Below are 14,865 nucleotides of genomic sequence, written 5' to 3'. Positions count from 1 at the left end.
GGTCTCAAAACTGGAGCTGGAAGTTGAAGCCTGGGCTCCAGCACTGGGCACGATGAACAGAGGTGGATGCAGCTCGGGAAAATGAGGGACTGTCTGAACGCATGCCAGGCACAGGCGTGATGTAGGTAGCACCACACAATCTCCCCAGCACAGCTCTGCCAATAGCCCCAAGTCCAGCCCTCAGCTCCTCTCTCCTCCCGTCTTGGACCCCACACAGCTCTGCCAAGGTACCTCAAATCCAACCTGCAGCACTTCTTGCTGTAACATTCCTCACCCCCAACAACTTTCCCAATATATCTCAAACAGGCCCTGTAGCAACTTCTGTGACTCCATTCCTGAACCTCCTCCAAGCAGACTACCTATCATGTTGATTTCTGTGATGTGAATAAGACTCTGGCTAGCATCCAGCGAGAGTAATTACGTTATGCCTCTGCAGATTAAACATGCCTTCACCTAAGCTCAAGAAGAACCATGTCAATTCATGGTTCAATATATGAGTTATCTGTAGCAATACCTTTTAATAAGGAACTTTCTGCTTCATTTCAGACAGCATCCTGCACTGAACGTGCAGATCTGGGATGGGCCCCGTCGCATACTTTGTTGCAGAGGTGGTACCAACTATCTGTATTTTGCACCGACATGCTTGTAGCCTTCTTCTGGTATCTTGCATTTTCCATCTGATTAACTCAAGATGCTTTTCAAAAGAGGATGAATAAGAGCATTCCGATTTTACAGGTGGGGAAACTGAGGCAGCAGCAAGCTTACTGAGCTGATGCAGCACGTGTTCCCTGATCTCCTATCCTGCCCTTTCCTGATCCACATGGCCCAGATTCTGGCACATGCAGCGTGTCACTGCTACCACCAAACTCATTTCTCCTTGCACGGGCTAAAAGGAAACACATGAATGTGCCTGCCTCAAATCCACGAGAAAGTTTCTAAGTGATAAAGGGAATGGTTTTGCTAGAAACAAAGCCTGATTCCGCACCCCAGGGGGATGTGATAGGCAGATAAGGATTCACCCTGCTTCCCTCTTCCCTTCCCAAAGCCCTGCTTACAGAGGAAAGGGAATTCAGACTCCACCGTGGGTGCCAAGGAGCAGAGCTGTGGATAGCGTTTCATTATCAGCCCTGGCTGCCAGTTGCCAGTGGCTCTGGCTGGTATCAGCAAGCTCAGTTCGTGCAGAAACTCTGCCTGAAACTCAGGGGGGAGGAGGCAGAAGTACCTCCCATGCTCCACTGTTCAGCTCCCTTCTCCTTCCCCAGCTCCCCATTAGGGATTTCTTACCAGGCTGCCTTTTATCTGACACTGGCAGGGTTACAGATGCATTCAGCCCGCAGAGAAAGAAGAGGGATTAGAGAAAGGACTTTCAGAAAGCCTTCAAGTTGGACTCTGCAACCTTAAATCATGTTCAACTAGATCTTCTCAGATTGGGAGCATCTGGTGCTAAGCAAATCCAGAGCTGATCAACACATTCAACCTCCTGATTAGCACTTTGATTCAACTTGCTGACGCAGCCCAGCCCCAAGTCAGCCTGGGTGCTTGAACCCAGCGTCCACGGAGATTTTACTGAGCGTAAATCAAAAACCTGTCACTCGTTATAGATGCATTCCTGCTTAGGAAGACGTGTGTTTACACATACTGTATGCTGAGCCCCTTAAAAACATACGCACAACACGAGGAGAGCTGGGGAGCAGCAGAGCCTTTGGTGCTTGGCTAAAAACAAATTGCAATGCAAATAAACAAAGGGGCGGAAATGACTGCAGAGCCCAGCACAAACCCCACCACCGGGACGGGGGCTGCAGCCCAACGCTGCCCTCCCTGCACGGCACAGCCTTCCTGGCAGGTTCCTGCGAAGCTGCTTACAGAAAGGGGATGCCGGAGCATTCCTTTAAAAGCCATGTGAAAGCATCTCCTTGCTGTTTGCTCAATTAGCCCCAGACAGATTGCTGCTGCTGCTGCTGGTGGCAACGCTGGGTTGTAAAGGAGGAGGGGAGGGAGGGGAAAGGCAGGGAAAAAAAAAAAAAAAAGGAAGAAAAAAAAAGGTTAGGGCCTAGGCCCAGGACCACCACGAAGTTCCAGCCCTCAGGGGCTCCAGAAAACGTTCAGTTTACTCACTCAATTACATACACTGTTTTATAAACCCTTTAAAATAAAATAGAAAACAGTCCCTGGCACAGAATTACTGCTCTATTATACAGCAGTGATGAAAGCCACTGCTGTGTATTTGCTCTCTTTAAAGCAAGAGATAGTTTAACTTAAAAACCGGGCAGGGGGAGGGGTGCCTGCAGAAACGCATGCACGAAAACACACCGTGGGTGGCTCCTACCACATTCACCCAGGACAGAAAGGATCAGAGAGTGGGAGAGAGGAGCAACTTGTCTCTGCAGCGATGGTTGGCCCTGGAAAGGCAGCCAGGTTGGTGGGGGGAGAGGAACTAAAGGGGCTTAAGGGGATGGGAAGCAGCTGAAGCTTGACTCTGGGAGGCTGGAGGGTGTTTTAAATTACATGGAGAGATAAAGAAGGGAAGCAGGTGATGGAGGCTGATTTGTTTGTGTTTATGGAGCACTGGGGCTTTCCAGTCAAGGCCTGCTCTCTTCCCAGCTACGCCACATACTTACATGACCGCTGGTGATTGGGGTGACTGTACTGTGGCCCCAAAGGCCAGCAGCGTCCCACAGATTGCGAGTGTCACATGAGCCTCACACTGAAGCACACAGCTGTGCTTGAGGGGCTCTGGAGTGATGCTCCCTGTAAGCATCCCAGGGAGGGATGTGCAACTCTGCCCAGGGCACTGGGAATGGGACTGGTGAGAGCTTCAGGCACATCAGCTCTGGTGAGCAGCTGGGAGCCCAACCCAGGCTCCAGGCAGAGAACAGATGGAGATCCGCTCTCGGAGATCCCACCCTTGAACACTACTCCCAGCAAACACCCATGTGCAGTGCCTGTGCTCGCGTGGGGCAGCTGAGGCTTCTCTCACCAGTATTGTACACAGAATGGTTTGGGCTGGAAGGGACCTTCAAAGATCATCCAGTCCAATCCCTGGCCACGGGCAGGGCCATCTTGCACTAGATCAGGTATTAACCCCTTCTCCCTCATATCCACCCAGAGAAACGGTTACATCTTGGGATGTAAAGTAAAGGCAACAATGAATTCAGTGTTTGAAGAAAGAAGAGTTTACCACGGCTTCGAGCAGATGGACAGGGTGGGGTGAAGGAACTGGGAAAAGTGATTGCTTGAGGTACGGGAATGTGATTGCTCAGGGTGTTAGGAGACACATTCGTCAGAGAAAAGTGAGACTAAGGACTAGAGATGTGCACAGCAGTGAGCTCCTTGGGGACAGGGAAACACCCACAGCCCCAGCACTGTGTCCTAACCATCACTGAAGAAGGAGACTGGGTTACACTGCTGGATGTGCTCCCACAGGGGCATCACTCTCTCACAGCAAGCACTAGGGATCTCAGAATTGTCAGTCTGAAGGCCTCCATCCACACTTCCCACTAGGATGGCAGCAGTGCCACATCTGCCTGGAGACTGCTGCCCACTGTGCTGGTCACAAGCAGAGGTTCCCTTCCTCTCTCAGGCATCCATTGGGGTGTCCTTCCTGGCTCTTTTATGTGGCTGAGCTCTAGCAGAGCACAAGAGGTTATTTTCTCTGCATGGAGCATGTATAAATATTTCTACACGGTTACAAACTGCTGCCTTATGGGTACACATCACAATCAACACGCTGTGAATACAGGAGTTCCCTTAACCTGTTCAAGCATTCCTGGCTGGGAATGACACAGTGCTCAAGTGACAGTGTGACAGTCGCCAGCAGCAGAGGGAAGGACAAAACATCACTGATGGGTTATTCTAGAGGAGTTTTATGCCACCACGAAGACCAGAACTCACAAACAGTTTTTATACAGCTTGGAAAGCAGGCTTGTTGGGATCACCTAGAAATTGTCACTGATGCAAAAAAGGTGACTTTTTAAGAGATGCCTATTTGAACTGCCAACTGATATCTTTGTCAGAGACATTCAGTAGTTAAACCACTCTAGGGAACAAGTCACAAGGACCTCATAATTTCCCTCTGAATTTATACCATTCCTCCTTTCCAGATCATCCTGCACCTCTGTGCACGACATACATGTGTGCACTGTTTAGTCTGTGTCTGTTCTTTGTGAGCTTTCGTAACTCCCATCTGCACTGCAGCATGCTTTCTGATCCCAAACTTGTGTCATGCTAAGTATTTTCAGTTCCCCAAGATTTCACCAGGAGGTACCCAGCATCTTGCAACAGCAGACACAGCTCTACTTGAACGCAGCAAGGACATCAGAAAGCCCATCAATCCCTTCCTGTCCCTGTCTTGCTCAATCTTGGCTGGAGTGAGGCATCCTTACAAGCAGTCACCCATTCGTATGCAGAGGCTCCACAAACTGTACCTGCCTGCACAGGATGGCATTAAGAGAAAAATGTGCTCTTTGGCCCTCATTAAAATAAAACAATCTTACTCTGTTTCATTGAGAAGTCCTAGGACTGCGAGCTTGGAACAAGACTTGAAAAATGATCTGAAACGGGAGCCAGTCCCTACTGGATATGTGCCTTTTTCTGTTCTTGTGAGAAACCACACACTTTTGGCTATGTGATAAGCCTCTGGAAAAAAATTCTGTTTGCACATGTTCTCAGGAGGGCAGCTAAAAGCTCCAGAGACCACTTCTCCTGAGTGCTCTCAACTAGGGATGTGCAGGGTTGATGCAGGACTTCCCTCAGCTTGTGTCCCAGCTCTGGGACCAGCATTCAGCACAGCACTGCTTCCCTCCAGTGCCCAGAATGATCCCACCTGGGCACAACAGCAGCACAGAAAGAGATCAAAGCAGTCAGGGATGGAGTGCCAGATGGGAAATGGAGCATGGGACTGTTTTGCAGGGGGACTGGAAATAGCATCTACAATGAGAGCACAGGAGACAGGTGTGTGGCTAGGCATAACAAAGTAAGAGATAAAAAACAGAGACCGGAGGAAGAACCAAAGACTGGGAATGAGATGAGACTCGTTCTGGGACAAAGCCATAGTGGGGAGCAGTGAGGCAGGAGTCAGGATCAGATAGGAAATAGGTGCTGTGGTTGGGGCCCAAAGGATGATGCTGCAGGCAGGAGCAGTAAAGCCTACGTTAACTACAGCCTCCTCCCCCTGCACCAGGAGTGAATCTTCAGGCTGCTGACACCCATGGGCATCTGTGAAATCTCCTGGCAAAGTTCCTCTTGCCTCACTCCAAATCCAGCTCCCCTTAAGGAGGATGACCCACTACTGTCAGTTCCCATCAGCTGGAACAGCAGAAGCTCTATAATGGAGTTTTAGTCCCTGGAGCTGCTAACGACCCAAGCACAGGCCAACATGATCACATAAAAAAAACTTTTCTTTTTTCTTTTTTTTTTTCCCCTCAGTAGACTGAATCCTCCATCCCAACATTTACAATGTAAATGCTACGGCTAAAATGTAATTGCTAGGAGATGCTACATGTAACATGCTGCTTCAGCACTTAAGTTGGGCAGTCAGAATGAATGGGCCTACAAACAGCAACTCTGACTCTCAGGCCTTTCTAAAATAGGAGCAAAAATCAGCCATGTCCACGCTGAGGAGGTAAAAATGAGCTTGTTAACAGCTGTGAAGCACTAAGATGACAAATGTTGCAGAAAGGCCACAGAAAGGATCTTGTTTCTTGCACAGTGTACAGTAATTAAGGTTTCAGACTCAAGCTGAAAGAAGGCAGGGATCAGGGCTATGGAACAGCCTTGCGTTCAGCACGCACTCGACAGCACTTTCTGGGTGCTGACTGCATCGTGGCACCAAGGAAAATAAAAATATATGGTTGCACTGAAAATGCACCAGAATAAGCAGAGTGAAGTCTCAGCCTACATCTTGGTCAGGGAGATAATGCTACTAAGTACGCATTGGGATGCCAAGCTAAGATTACATCAGCATCCTGAGAGACTTTTTCCCTTTCTGCAAATACACTTTGTGGCAATAACACTGCTGTAATACCCTTTCTGGGTGTACAATGACTCGAGCTGTCCCTAAATGACATTGGCTCCTGCACAGTCAGCGAACACAAAACATGCCTGCCCAGGGACACCAGAGATGAAAGTGAGGGCTCAGGTGGTGAGTTTTGAGTCCGTTTTGCTAGTTTTATCCTATGAGTGCCTCTCTACCATCTCTGTTCTCTATTTTGCTTTGAAGAAAGCAGGTTCATCAAAAAGGCTGGAGTGCAATTACAGTAACTGTCTTAGAAACAGTGACTGAATGCTCTGTGCAATTAAGCCCTTTCAGAACTGCCGCCTGCCATTTCCTACCCCTTTAATAATTGCCTCCTTTTTCTTAGGTACCAACATGTTTTCCAAACTGCTATCTGGGTGAGGTCGCCTGTCTGTTAATTCTCCACTAGCAAATTTCTTAAATTATCAAAGAGGAAGGGAAGTGGATGCTTCCTAAGCATGGTAATAAAAGCAGTAGGAAGAGAATAGCATGACTCTCAGGAGGCACGGCTTGCAAATCCAGAAGTTTAATAAAACTCCACATCATGACTTTAACAGAGGCACTTAAAAAGTACCGTGTCTGGCCAGTGCTGTGATGGGGCCTGTAGTCATTGCTGACAGCTACCTGCCCCCCCTTGTCTCTAACTCGCTTTTTAGCTTGAAATTAATAGGCTGCATCTGATCTACACCAAAAACCAGTGGTGGAGCACTCACTCCCTTTATTTAGGTGTCCAGAGCTTTGCCAAGCCTATTATTTAGTGATGAGGTCTCCCACCACGTCCCCAGGGAGATTATCCCACAGCCGACCAGACCACATCATTAGGAAAATGTTTCAGATATCCAACCTAAATTGTGTTTAATTCAATCCCATTACTCCCAGCTGTGCCATTTAGACCACCCTAAATATGCCCCTGCCTCTTCCGTAGAAGGAAAAGGGCGAGAGCTGGTTCGAGTTACTTTTGCCTATCATTTGTGGTATCTGTTCTTCTGCCATCCTGCTTCCATGGTTCAGGTTATGAAAGGAGGTCAGTGGCTCAAAGAGCTCTTGTACCCTGAGCTGCCTGGGCAGCGAGACCAGGACTTGTACAGCAGAACTGGGAGCACGCAGCCAGTTCCGCAGCAAAGTCAACTGTGGGATTTGCTTGGGGTGTGCAGGATGATGCGGGGATCTTTGTACCTTTGATGAATCCTGGCTGATGCTTTGGAATAAGGAACTGCTGTTTTTTTTTCTTTTTCTTTAATGTTTCTGGGAAGGTGTATGCAGCTTTGCTGAGGTTTCTAGCATGTAACTCCCAGACTGGGGTCAACAGCCAGCTGCTACTGCTTACGTCTGCTGAGGTGCGATCAGCTTGCAACAAAAGGTGGCTGTGACCCAACAGAACCAGTTTTTCGTAACCTGGCTGTGAAGGCTAGAGTCTGAAGAAGGAAAAGTTACCAAACAGAACAACATAGCCAAAATCTTGATGAAAGTGGGAATATGGAAACAGACTTACGGGGCCACACCAAAAGCTTGGCACAAGATACAGGAAGTCTTGGGCAGGGGAAAGGAAGTCATGGCATGCTTTCACAGTGAAAAAGAGAGGGCCCAGTTTACTGTGGGACCAGGCAAGGTCAGAAGAAACATGCTGGGCTGGAAAGACTCTGCAGTTCAGGAAATAAGTCATGAACTTCACAGACAGATCCCAGACCACCAAGGAGAACCTGACCCCCAGCCCAAATAAATTCCAAAACGGTTAGGAAACTGAGGCAGGGAAATGAACTGAGGCTTTGTTATTATTTTTTCTTGCTTGGCATAATGGCATATTTGTCATTCATAATCTACCTGAGTGTCTTTGCTAACATCAGTCATACGTTCCTGAATAGTTTAACTGGAGGGCCCACAGATTCAATGAGAAGTGCTCTGGAGAGGTGAGCACGTGGCCCTGCGAGAATGAGTAAATGAACCACAGGTTCCAGCTCTGCTCCTCTCCTTCCAAATATGTTATCATAGAATCACAGAATTATGTTGACAGATCCTGAAAAATGTTCAGATAAAGATGATAAGGACAATAATGAAGAAAGAATGGTTTTCATACCAGAATCAACCAGACTGGGACCTGCATGGTGGAAGAGACTACCCAAAAAGATATGAGTGAGGGCAAAGTGCGATATTTCTGTTTGAAATGATCTGCTGAAGAAATTGAGCGTAGTAAATTAGCTAAATCTACACCCTCATAGTTTCCTCATAGTTCAAGTTTTAGATTAATAAACAAACATGACCTGATTTAGCTCTCCTAGTGATTCATGCTCAGAAGGAGGCACGAGCAGAGCATCATGAACAGTATGTATCTTAAGGGATAGGAGGGCAGTGAACCCACAAGGGTCAATGATTACAACTGATGCGATGGACAAAGCCATGGGTAAGCAGAAAGTGTGGGACACAAGGACCAAGACCAGAGCGTGCATAACGCTGACTGGGTGCTTCCTGCAGCATCTGAGACTTGCAATTGCAGGACCAACATTTTGTTTTCATGAGTCTCTTACTTCTAGTTTCAAATGAAAAGAAAAATTTTGCGTATGCATAGCTGGCAATAGGTTACACCATACCACATGAAGTGCAAACTCTGCTCTTCATCAGGACACTCACAATTGGGAAACCACCCATATACTATAAAGACAAAACAAGCAAACAAATCCTGATCTGACTAAATAACTTCACATGGAGCCTGAAAAGGAACTCACTGTTGTCCTCAGTCCACACCCTAGAGCAGGGATCTGCCAAACCCCAACCATAAATATTCATTAAAAAGCCCTCTGCTTGGGATGCAGTCACTGAGACAGCCATTTCCTGCCCATTATCTCTTAGGGCAGGAAATCAACAGTTCCACTTAGGCGGTTACTGAGCTGAGCCTCACCACTCACAGCTTGATTGGATAGCCTAACTTTGCCCAAATTGGGACCGCATAGTGTAACTTCTCTGAAACCCCAAAAAGCATTTCATTTCAGTAAAACAGATCTGAGTCTAACTGCCCTTGTATTTACTACTAAGCACGGCAGCTTCCAGTATGACATTCCATCTTGAGCTCCTGCATGGAGCAGGGTGGATGGGAACACGCTGGCACCTGTGGCTGCTAGCATTCACAAAAAGAAGGATGTCTGTGCCACCACTTACTGACTGCATCACCCCTAACACTGACAAAAACTACTTGTCAAAATGACAGTTCCTTCTGCCGAGGACAACTCCAAGCTGACCTAATTGTGGCCTCTGGGAAAAGACTGTCTCAGCACCCAGTCTTGTTCTTTATAGTAACAACAGAGTTTTTCTGCCAACTTCTGAAGAGCAAGTCCCTGAACTACTCTCATGCCAGCAAGCTGCACTTTCCATGAAAAACAAATCTTAACCTTAAGGGACACCACACTGCAAAACTGTCACTGTTTACTGGCTGGAAAATCTCGAGGAGGAAATTCTAAAAACTAATTACAAATGCATCATAAAAACAGCTTTTCTACTTACCTTTGGTTTCCAGCCTCTGATCACTTCCAATCAAACAGTCTTTGATGTCTGCACCCTTCTCTATCACAGCGTTATTACAAATAACACTGCCCTGAAGACAACACCTATAACACAAGCACAAGGTAGAACAAGAAAATGATTAAAATGATAGGTACAAAACAAAGGTATCCACTGGGATAGCTAATAAACCTCTGACATGATTTGATCATCCAGTTAGGAAGGAAATTCAGAGTCCAGATGTTGGCTCCATAACTCCTCTACAAAGATATGGAGAGATGTAAGTGAGTTATTGCACCGGTCTTTGCCTCTCCAGGCAGTAAAACTGTAATTGTGCATCTTAACTAATATCCATGATGTGTGCTCACTCAGCACCATGAGTGATGTTAAATAGTACAAACAATTTATTGCAAAGCTATGGAGAAAAAACAGCTATGCTGCAAATTATTTGTTTCCTCACGTTTACATGTGCAAAGATGGGTAGAAATCATCGAAGGACAGAGAATATGAAGGCATTCAGCTAACAAGTGCCTAAAAGTAGTAAGTATTGCACACCTTGAAATCGGTTGGTGGAGAGAAAGCCGTGAGTGAGATACATAACAGAGATGGAGGTACCTGTCCCATTTCATATTTCCTCCCCAGCACTTCTGCTAATGTATATTACAACAGTTGTGGTTATTTGTGCTACCCTCAGTCAAACAGCTGATTTCTTTCTCAAGTTTTTGTCTTCAGTGACTTTCTGCATTGAGCTCTGCAGTTCAATCCCTCCTGTGACACCCACAGCCATGGCCATGGGTCTCACCATTGCTCACTGCACCAGCAAAACGCTGCCGTGCTGCACCACCAAGCTGGCCCATCAACAGAAGAGCTATTTTGGAGTTTGAACTAATAGCACAGAGGGCTATTGGTACCGAGAGCCCCCCGAGCCTCAATTTTGTATTGAGCAGAGCCAGCTGTGCTCCTCAAAGCAAAGAGGAGGTCAGTCCTCACTCCAGACTGCCAATCCTAACATTAATTCCTCCTTCTTTTCCTACTCACACGTTGCCACTATCTGGTACACAGAATTTGCCATTAAATATATAACAATTCTGTTGCTCATGTGAGTCAGAGCAGAAACCACCTGCATCACAAACACGGCATTAATTCCGCAGGAGTAAAAGCAATAAAACCGGACCTCAGCCACGGTGGTTAGCAGTTATGACTTCCCTTGAGCAGACTGTCCCCTCTGAACAATCATTCTTTTAACTCGCTTCAACTCCCCCTCCCCTGACCTATAAGGAGGCAATATGAGCAATTATGCTCCAAGTAACCAGCTCAGGTTGCCTTGGCAAGGTTTTTACTAACATATTAATAAGATAAAAAGCGGCAAAGATACACAGCAGACCCCTGTCTGCCTTTGCTCTCACACTGTCACCAGCTGCTTCTTTCCAATAGCTCCATGTACTCCAGCCATCATCCTGTGCAACAGCATTTGCTGGGAGAACGCTCAGCGTCGACGACTGGGCTGGAAAATGAACTGGTAGAGGGAGGACTGCCCATCACTGCTGCCACTGTGCTGGTGCCATCCAAGCAAAGGCGACAGGAGAGATTACTCACTGCCCACTGAAAGTGCCCCTATCCAAAAAGTACGCTCCAAAGGGCCTTCTTTGATCACTTAGAACCATTTCCCTGCGATCTGTAGGTTCCCACCATCTACCACTGCTTCCAAGCACAAGAACCGTGGCGATGTGGCACTGAGTGACATGGCGTAAGTGGGCATGGTAGGGATAGGGTGGCGGATGGACAAAATGATCTCAGTGGTCTTTTCCAATCGGAATGATTCTATGATACTAAGAGCCTTGGGTGTGCTAAGATCTCTGACTTTAAGCTGTTTTCTGGAGCTCAGGCTGGAGCACGTTGTACGTCCCAAGCCTTCTTGGGATCATTTTTCAACTCTTGGGGAAAGAACAGCATTGTAACCAAGAAAGTGCTGATGACATTAACATCAAAGATAAGGGGCTTTCCTGCCAAACCATTTGTTGGAAGGACAGCCCAGGGAACCAAGGCAAACGTGGCCGTGCCAGGTGCTTGCAAACCTACCCTTCCCCAGTGCCAGCGTCAAGCAAAAACAAAAGACTCCGCCACCCCAGGAGTTTCTTCAAACTTATAAACACAACCAAATGCACAAGTTTTAGAGCCATGCTCAGCGCTAGGATTACCCCAGTCGCACACACCAGCAGTGAATCTGGCTTTTATTGCTCAAGTGGAACAAAACTTCATGAGATAAAAACACAATTTGTGGGTGTTCCCTTTACCCGCTGACAGATGTAACACAGCCATTTTGAAACCACTTGTAAATGCCTTTTTTTTTCCCGAAAAAGTATGTTATAAAGTCTGCCAAGATAAGTATTTTGTGTGTTTATTTAATTTTTACTATTTTTTTTTATTTAAATTGAAGAGTAAGGGATAAACTTTTATTCTCTTAGAGGATAAATATCACATCTCAAGACAATCTTCCGCATCCTCCTTGGATAAACAGCCACCGTGTTTCCTGCCTCGCTTAACAATTAGGTGCTATTAGTCCTCAAAGGTGCTCTGACAGCATTCAACTTCACTGACCACGCTGTGTGTGCGCATACGCACATATTTGATGTACTGCTTTATAATGCAAACCATATTTATTTCTTCTCCTAAAACGTAGTATATTTTTAAACTTTTCAGCACCGTGAAAACGGATATCTTCTGACCTTAAAATCCAAAGAGCATGTTCAAACCCACAAGAGGAACTAATTTGGGGCATTTGATTTATGGCTGAAATTTCAATTTGAATTTGTTTTAAGTGCAATCACAAGCTGAAAGTCTGGCAGCTGAGCGTTTTTCAGAAAATAAATAAAAATATTCGGTGTGTGTGTCTGCATTCTAGAGAGAGCATTTTACAAGCCCAGTCCTGTAGTGGTAACAGATGTAGATGTCGGCTAGCTGAGACATTAATTTGTTATACAGGTACAACGTGCGAATGGAAGCATATGAGAGTGAGTGTGTGAGTACGGCTGTGCATGTGCGTACGTTATGCACAGCCTGCATCTGAGAGACACAGAGGCCGACTCGGGTTCGGGCTTTTTCTTTCTTTTTTTTTTCTGAAAGTGAGAGAACAAGAGCAAAAGGAGTAGTGGCCAAGGAGGCATGGGGGGATTACAAGGATTTAGGTCTTTAAACTGCAGACCACCTAACAAGATCACTCTGAAATGCCACTAATTTCAGTTAAGGCCACAGACCTCCCTTCCTCTGCCCTCCCTCTCTCTCCCATTGTAAACAACTAATCCCAGCAGAAAACAACAGAGAGCAAAATATACACACATTCTGCAACATTCCAGGTCCTTCTTTATCTTCTATTTATTTTTCTAAAAGGTCAGAGTATGTATGCAGGGAGGGGGGAGGGGAAGAAAGCCAAAAAAACCTCAAGTCCATCTCTTGTGTGGGCTTGAAGGAAGCTGGGAGAAAGCAAAGTCCAAGAGCATACAATATGGAGCTTTTATAGCATAGCAATTCCTGGACCGGGCTTACTTTCCCCTCCCTCTATTTGTGGCAAAGTCACATAGCTTTAAACCAAAGGACAGGGTGGTCGATTACATCTGAAAGAAATGTAAAGAATTGAGAAAGAATTCCATCTCCTGTCGAAATTATAAATAAGGAAGTATTAGTCCCTGAGACAGGCTGATTTATGCAGTCCTGGAGCTGCTGACTTTCAGCCTGAGTATCAGTCTATAAATCTAACTCTTAAATCAAATGTGTCAATCGCTGCAGAACTGAGACACTTAAGAAAAGAAAGGCACCTACCACTGAAAGCAGGAAGGCTGCCAGGGGACGGAGGTACTGTACCCTTCTTAATTTTCTGAAGTGTAAATCTGAGATCAAACATCCTTTGGGGAAACGGGAAATCAAAATCCGCAGTGCTCAGCACACCGGGAGCAGGCTGCAGGAGTCCAGGACACAACCCCTAATTACAGGCTACCCACTGATTATTTAGGACTCTGTGATTAAAGTGATGAACGCTCCTGGGAGAAAGGGGCTTAAGTAACTGAGGTCAGGACCCCAACTGCAGCTCTCGCCCTGGTTGTGCAAGCTTAGGAAGGTACAAATGTCACAGGTTTGCCTTACAGCAAATCTCCTGAAATGCCAATGGAAGCTATCCAGGTCTGCTAGTTTAATCCAATTGTGCCAAAAAAACGACATAATCTCTGTTGGGCAGCAAAGCAAATGAGGTGTCTAAAATGCAACACTTAAAACCACAGGCTGGAGAGGAAGAAAGAGCTTGGAGCAGAGTTTAGGACGGCCGTGGGTAACGCTGTGCCATGCCAAGCAGTCAGGAGTCCTGCTGCTCCAGATGAGCTAGGAAGCAGAGATGGGATGGGGAGCTAAAAGCCAAGGGTGACATGCCTCAGCAGCTACTCTGCTGACTGAGGGGTAACAGCTGTGGATTCCCCTGGGAGCAACATCCCACTCTGCCTTGACCAAGGAAATAACGGCCACAGCAGGCAGCTCAGTAACGGTGAGAGGTGGCAAGGGGGGAGCGCCAAACCCTACCAGCAGCCCCTCAAAGAATCCCTCTATAGGTGGTGCCTGGGACACATGGTCACAGGATGAGGCACAAAGCCAGGGGAAAACAGAGAAGAGGCAACACTGCTATTAGGAAACTTGAGAATCTGCAATGTTGCCTTCACCAACATTTATTTTTACACACTAACAAGCCAAATCCGGGTACTGTGAATTCACAGTATACACTCAAGTAAATACCAAAGACTACAATAGATGCCAGCAGTATGTGCTATAATTTATAGATACATTTCAAAGAAAGCATTCTTAAGTGAATTTGGGCTTTGATCTCCTGTTTTTCCCCTTGGGGGTAACAAAAACATTCTACCAATCCCCTAAATTCTTAACCCATCTCCCAGGGTGTTTTTGCTGAGGAACTTGTTTCAAGTCTCTTTGCTAGCCAAGCTCATCACTGTGGTATGGCTCCTTTACACTTCTTCCCCACACCCTAAACATTTTGCATTACATATTGCATATACTTGCCAGCACTCGTATTTTCCAGTGAAAGTTCAACTGACCTTAAAGGATTGCCTCAAACCTTCCTTAACTTGTTTTATTAAGTGAAACGTAGGCTGTCGGGGAGGTCGCCTGGAAGGTTGTGCCTCACCTCTGAAACTACAGATAAATGCAGCTGATCTTGGAACAAACCAATTGGTGGCCTTTCGTTTAGCTGGAAATCTGATTCTGCACACTTCAGCAAAAGCACACACTGAAACGGGTCTTACATCAGGAAACCCTTACGCGTGAGGAGGCTGACCTCCTGGATTCTCACTCTCCACTGGACGTTATTA

The 14,865-nt window shown here is 46.4% G+C and overlaps 2 protein-coding genes across 2 annotated transcripts in view; one reads left to right on the top strand and one right to left on the bottom strand.

Annotated features, from left to right (window-relative positions):
• The window catches only part of AKR1A1 (aldo-keto reductase family 1 member A1), a 357,612-nt gene that overhangs the window by 10,740 nt on the left and 332,007 nt on the right, over positions 1–14,865 (top strand). The gene's annotated exons all lie outside the window — the stretch shown is intronic.
• Positions 1–14,865, bottom strand: part of EIF2B3 (eukaryotic translation initiation factor 2B subunit gamma) — a 92,175-nt gene that overhangs the window by 1,589 nt on the left and 75,721 nt on the right. Inside the window, exon 11 of the mRNA XM_048944993.1 lies at positions 9,506–9,609. Within this exon, the coding sequence (XP_048800950.1) occupies positions 9,506–9,609 (104 nt within the window). The remainder of the gene's footprint in view (positions 1–9,505; positions 9,610–14,865) is intronic.

Source organism: Lagopus muta, chromosome 5, assembly GCF_023343835.1.
Source record: "Lagopus muta isolate bLagMut1 chromosome 5, bLagMut1 primary, whole genome shotgun sequence".
In the NCBI taxonomy this organism is placed as follows: domain Eukaryota; kingdom Metazoa; phylum Chordata; class Aves; order Galliformes; family Phasianidae; genus Lagopus; species Lagopus muta.
The sequence above is the reverse complement of the archived record's forward strand: the minus strand, read 5'-3'. Positions and strand labels throughout refer to the sequence as shown.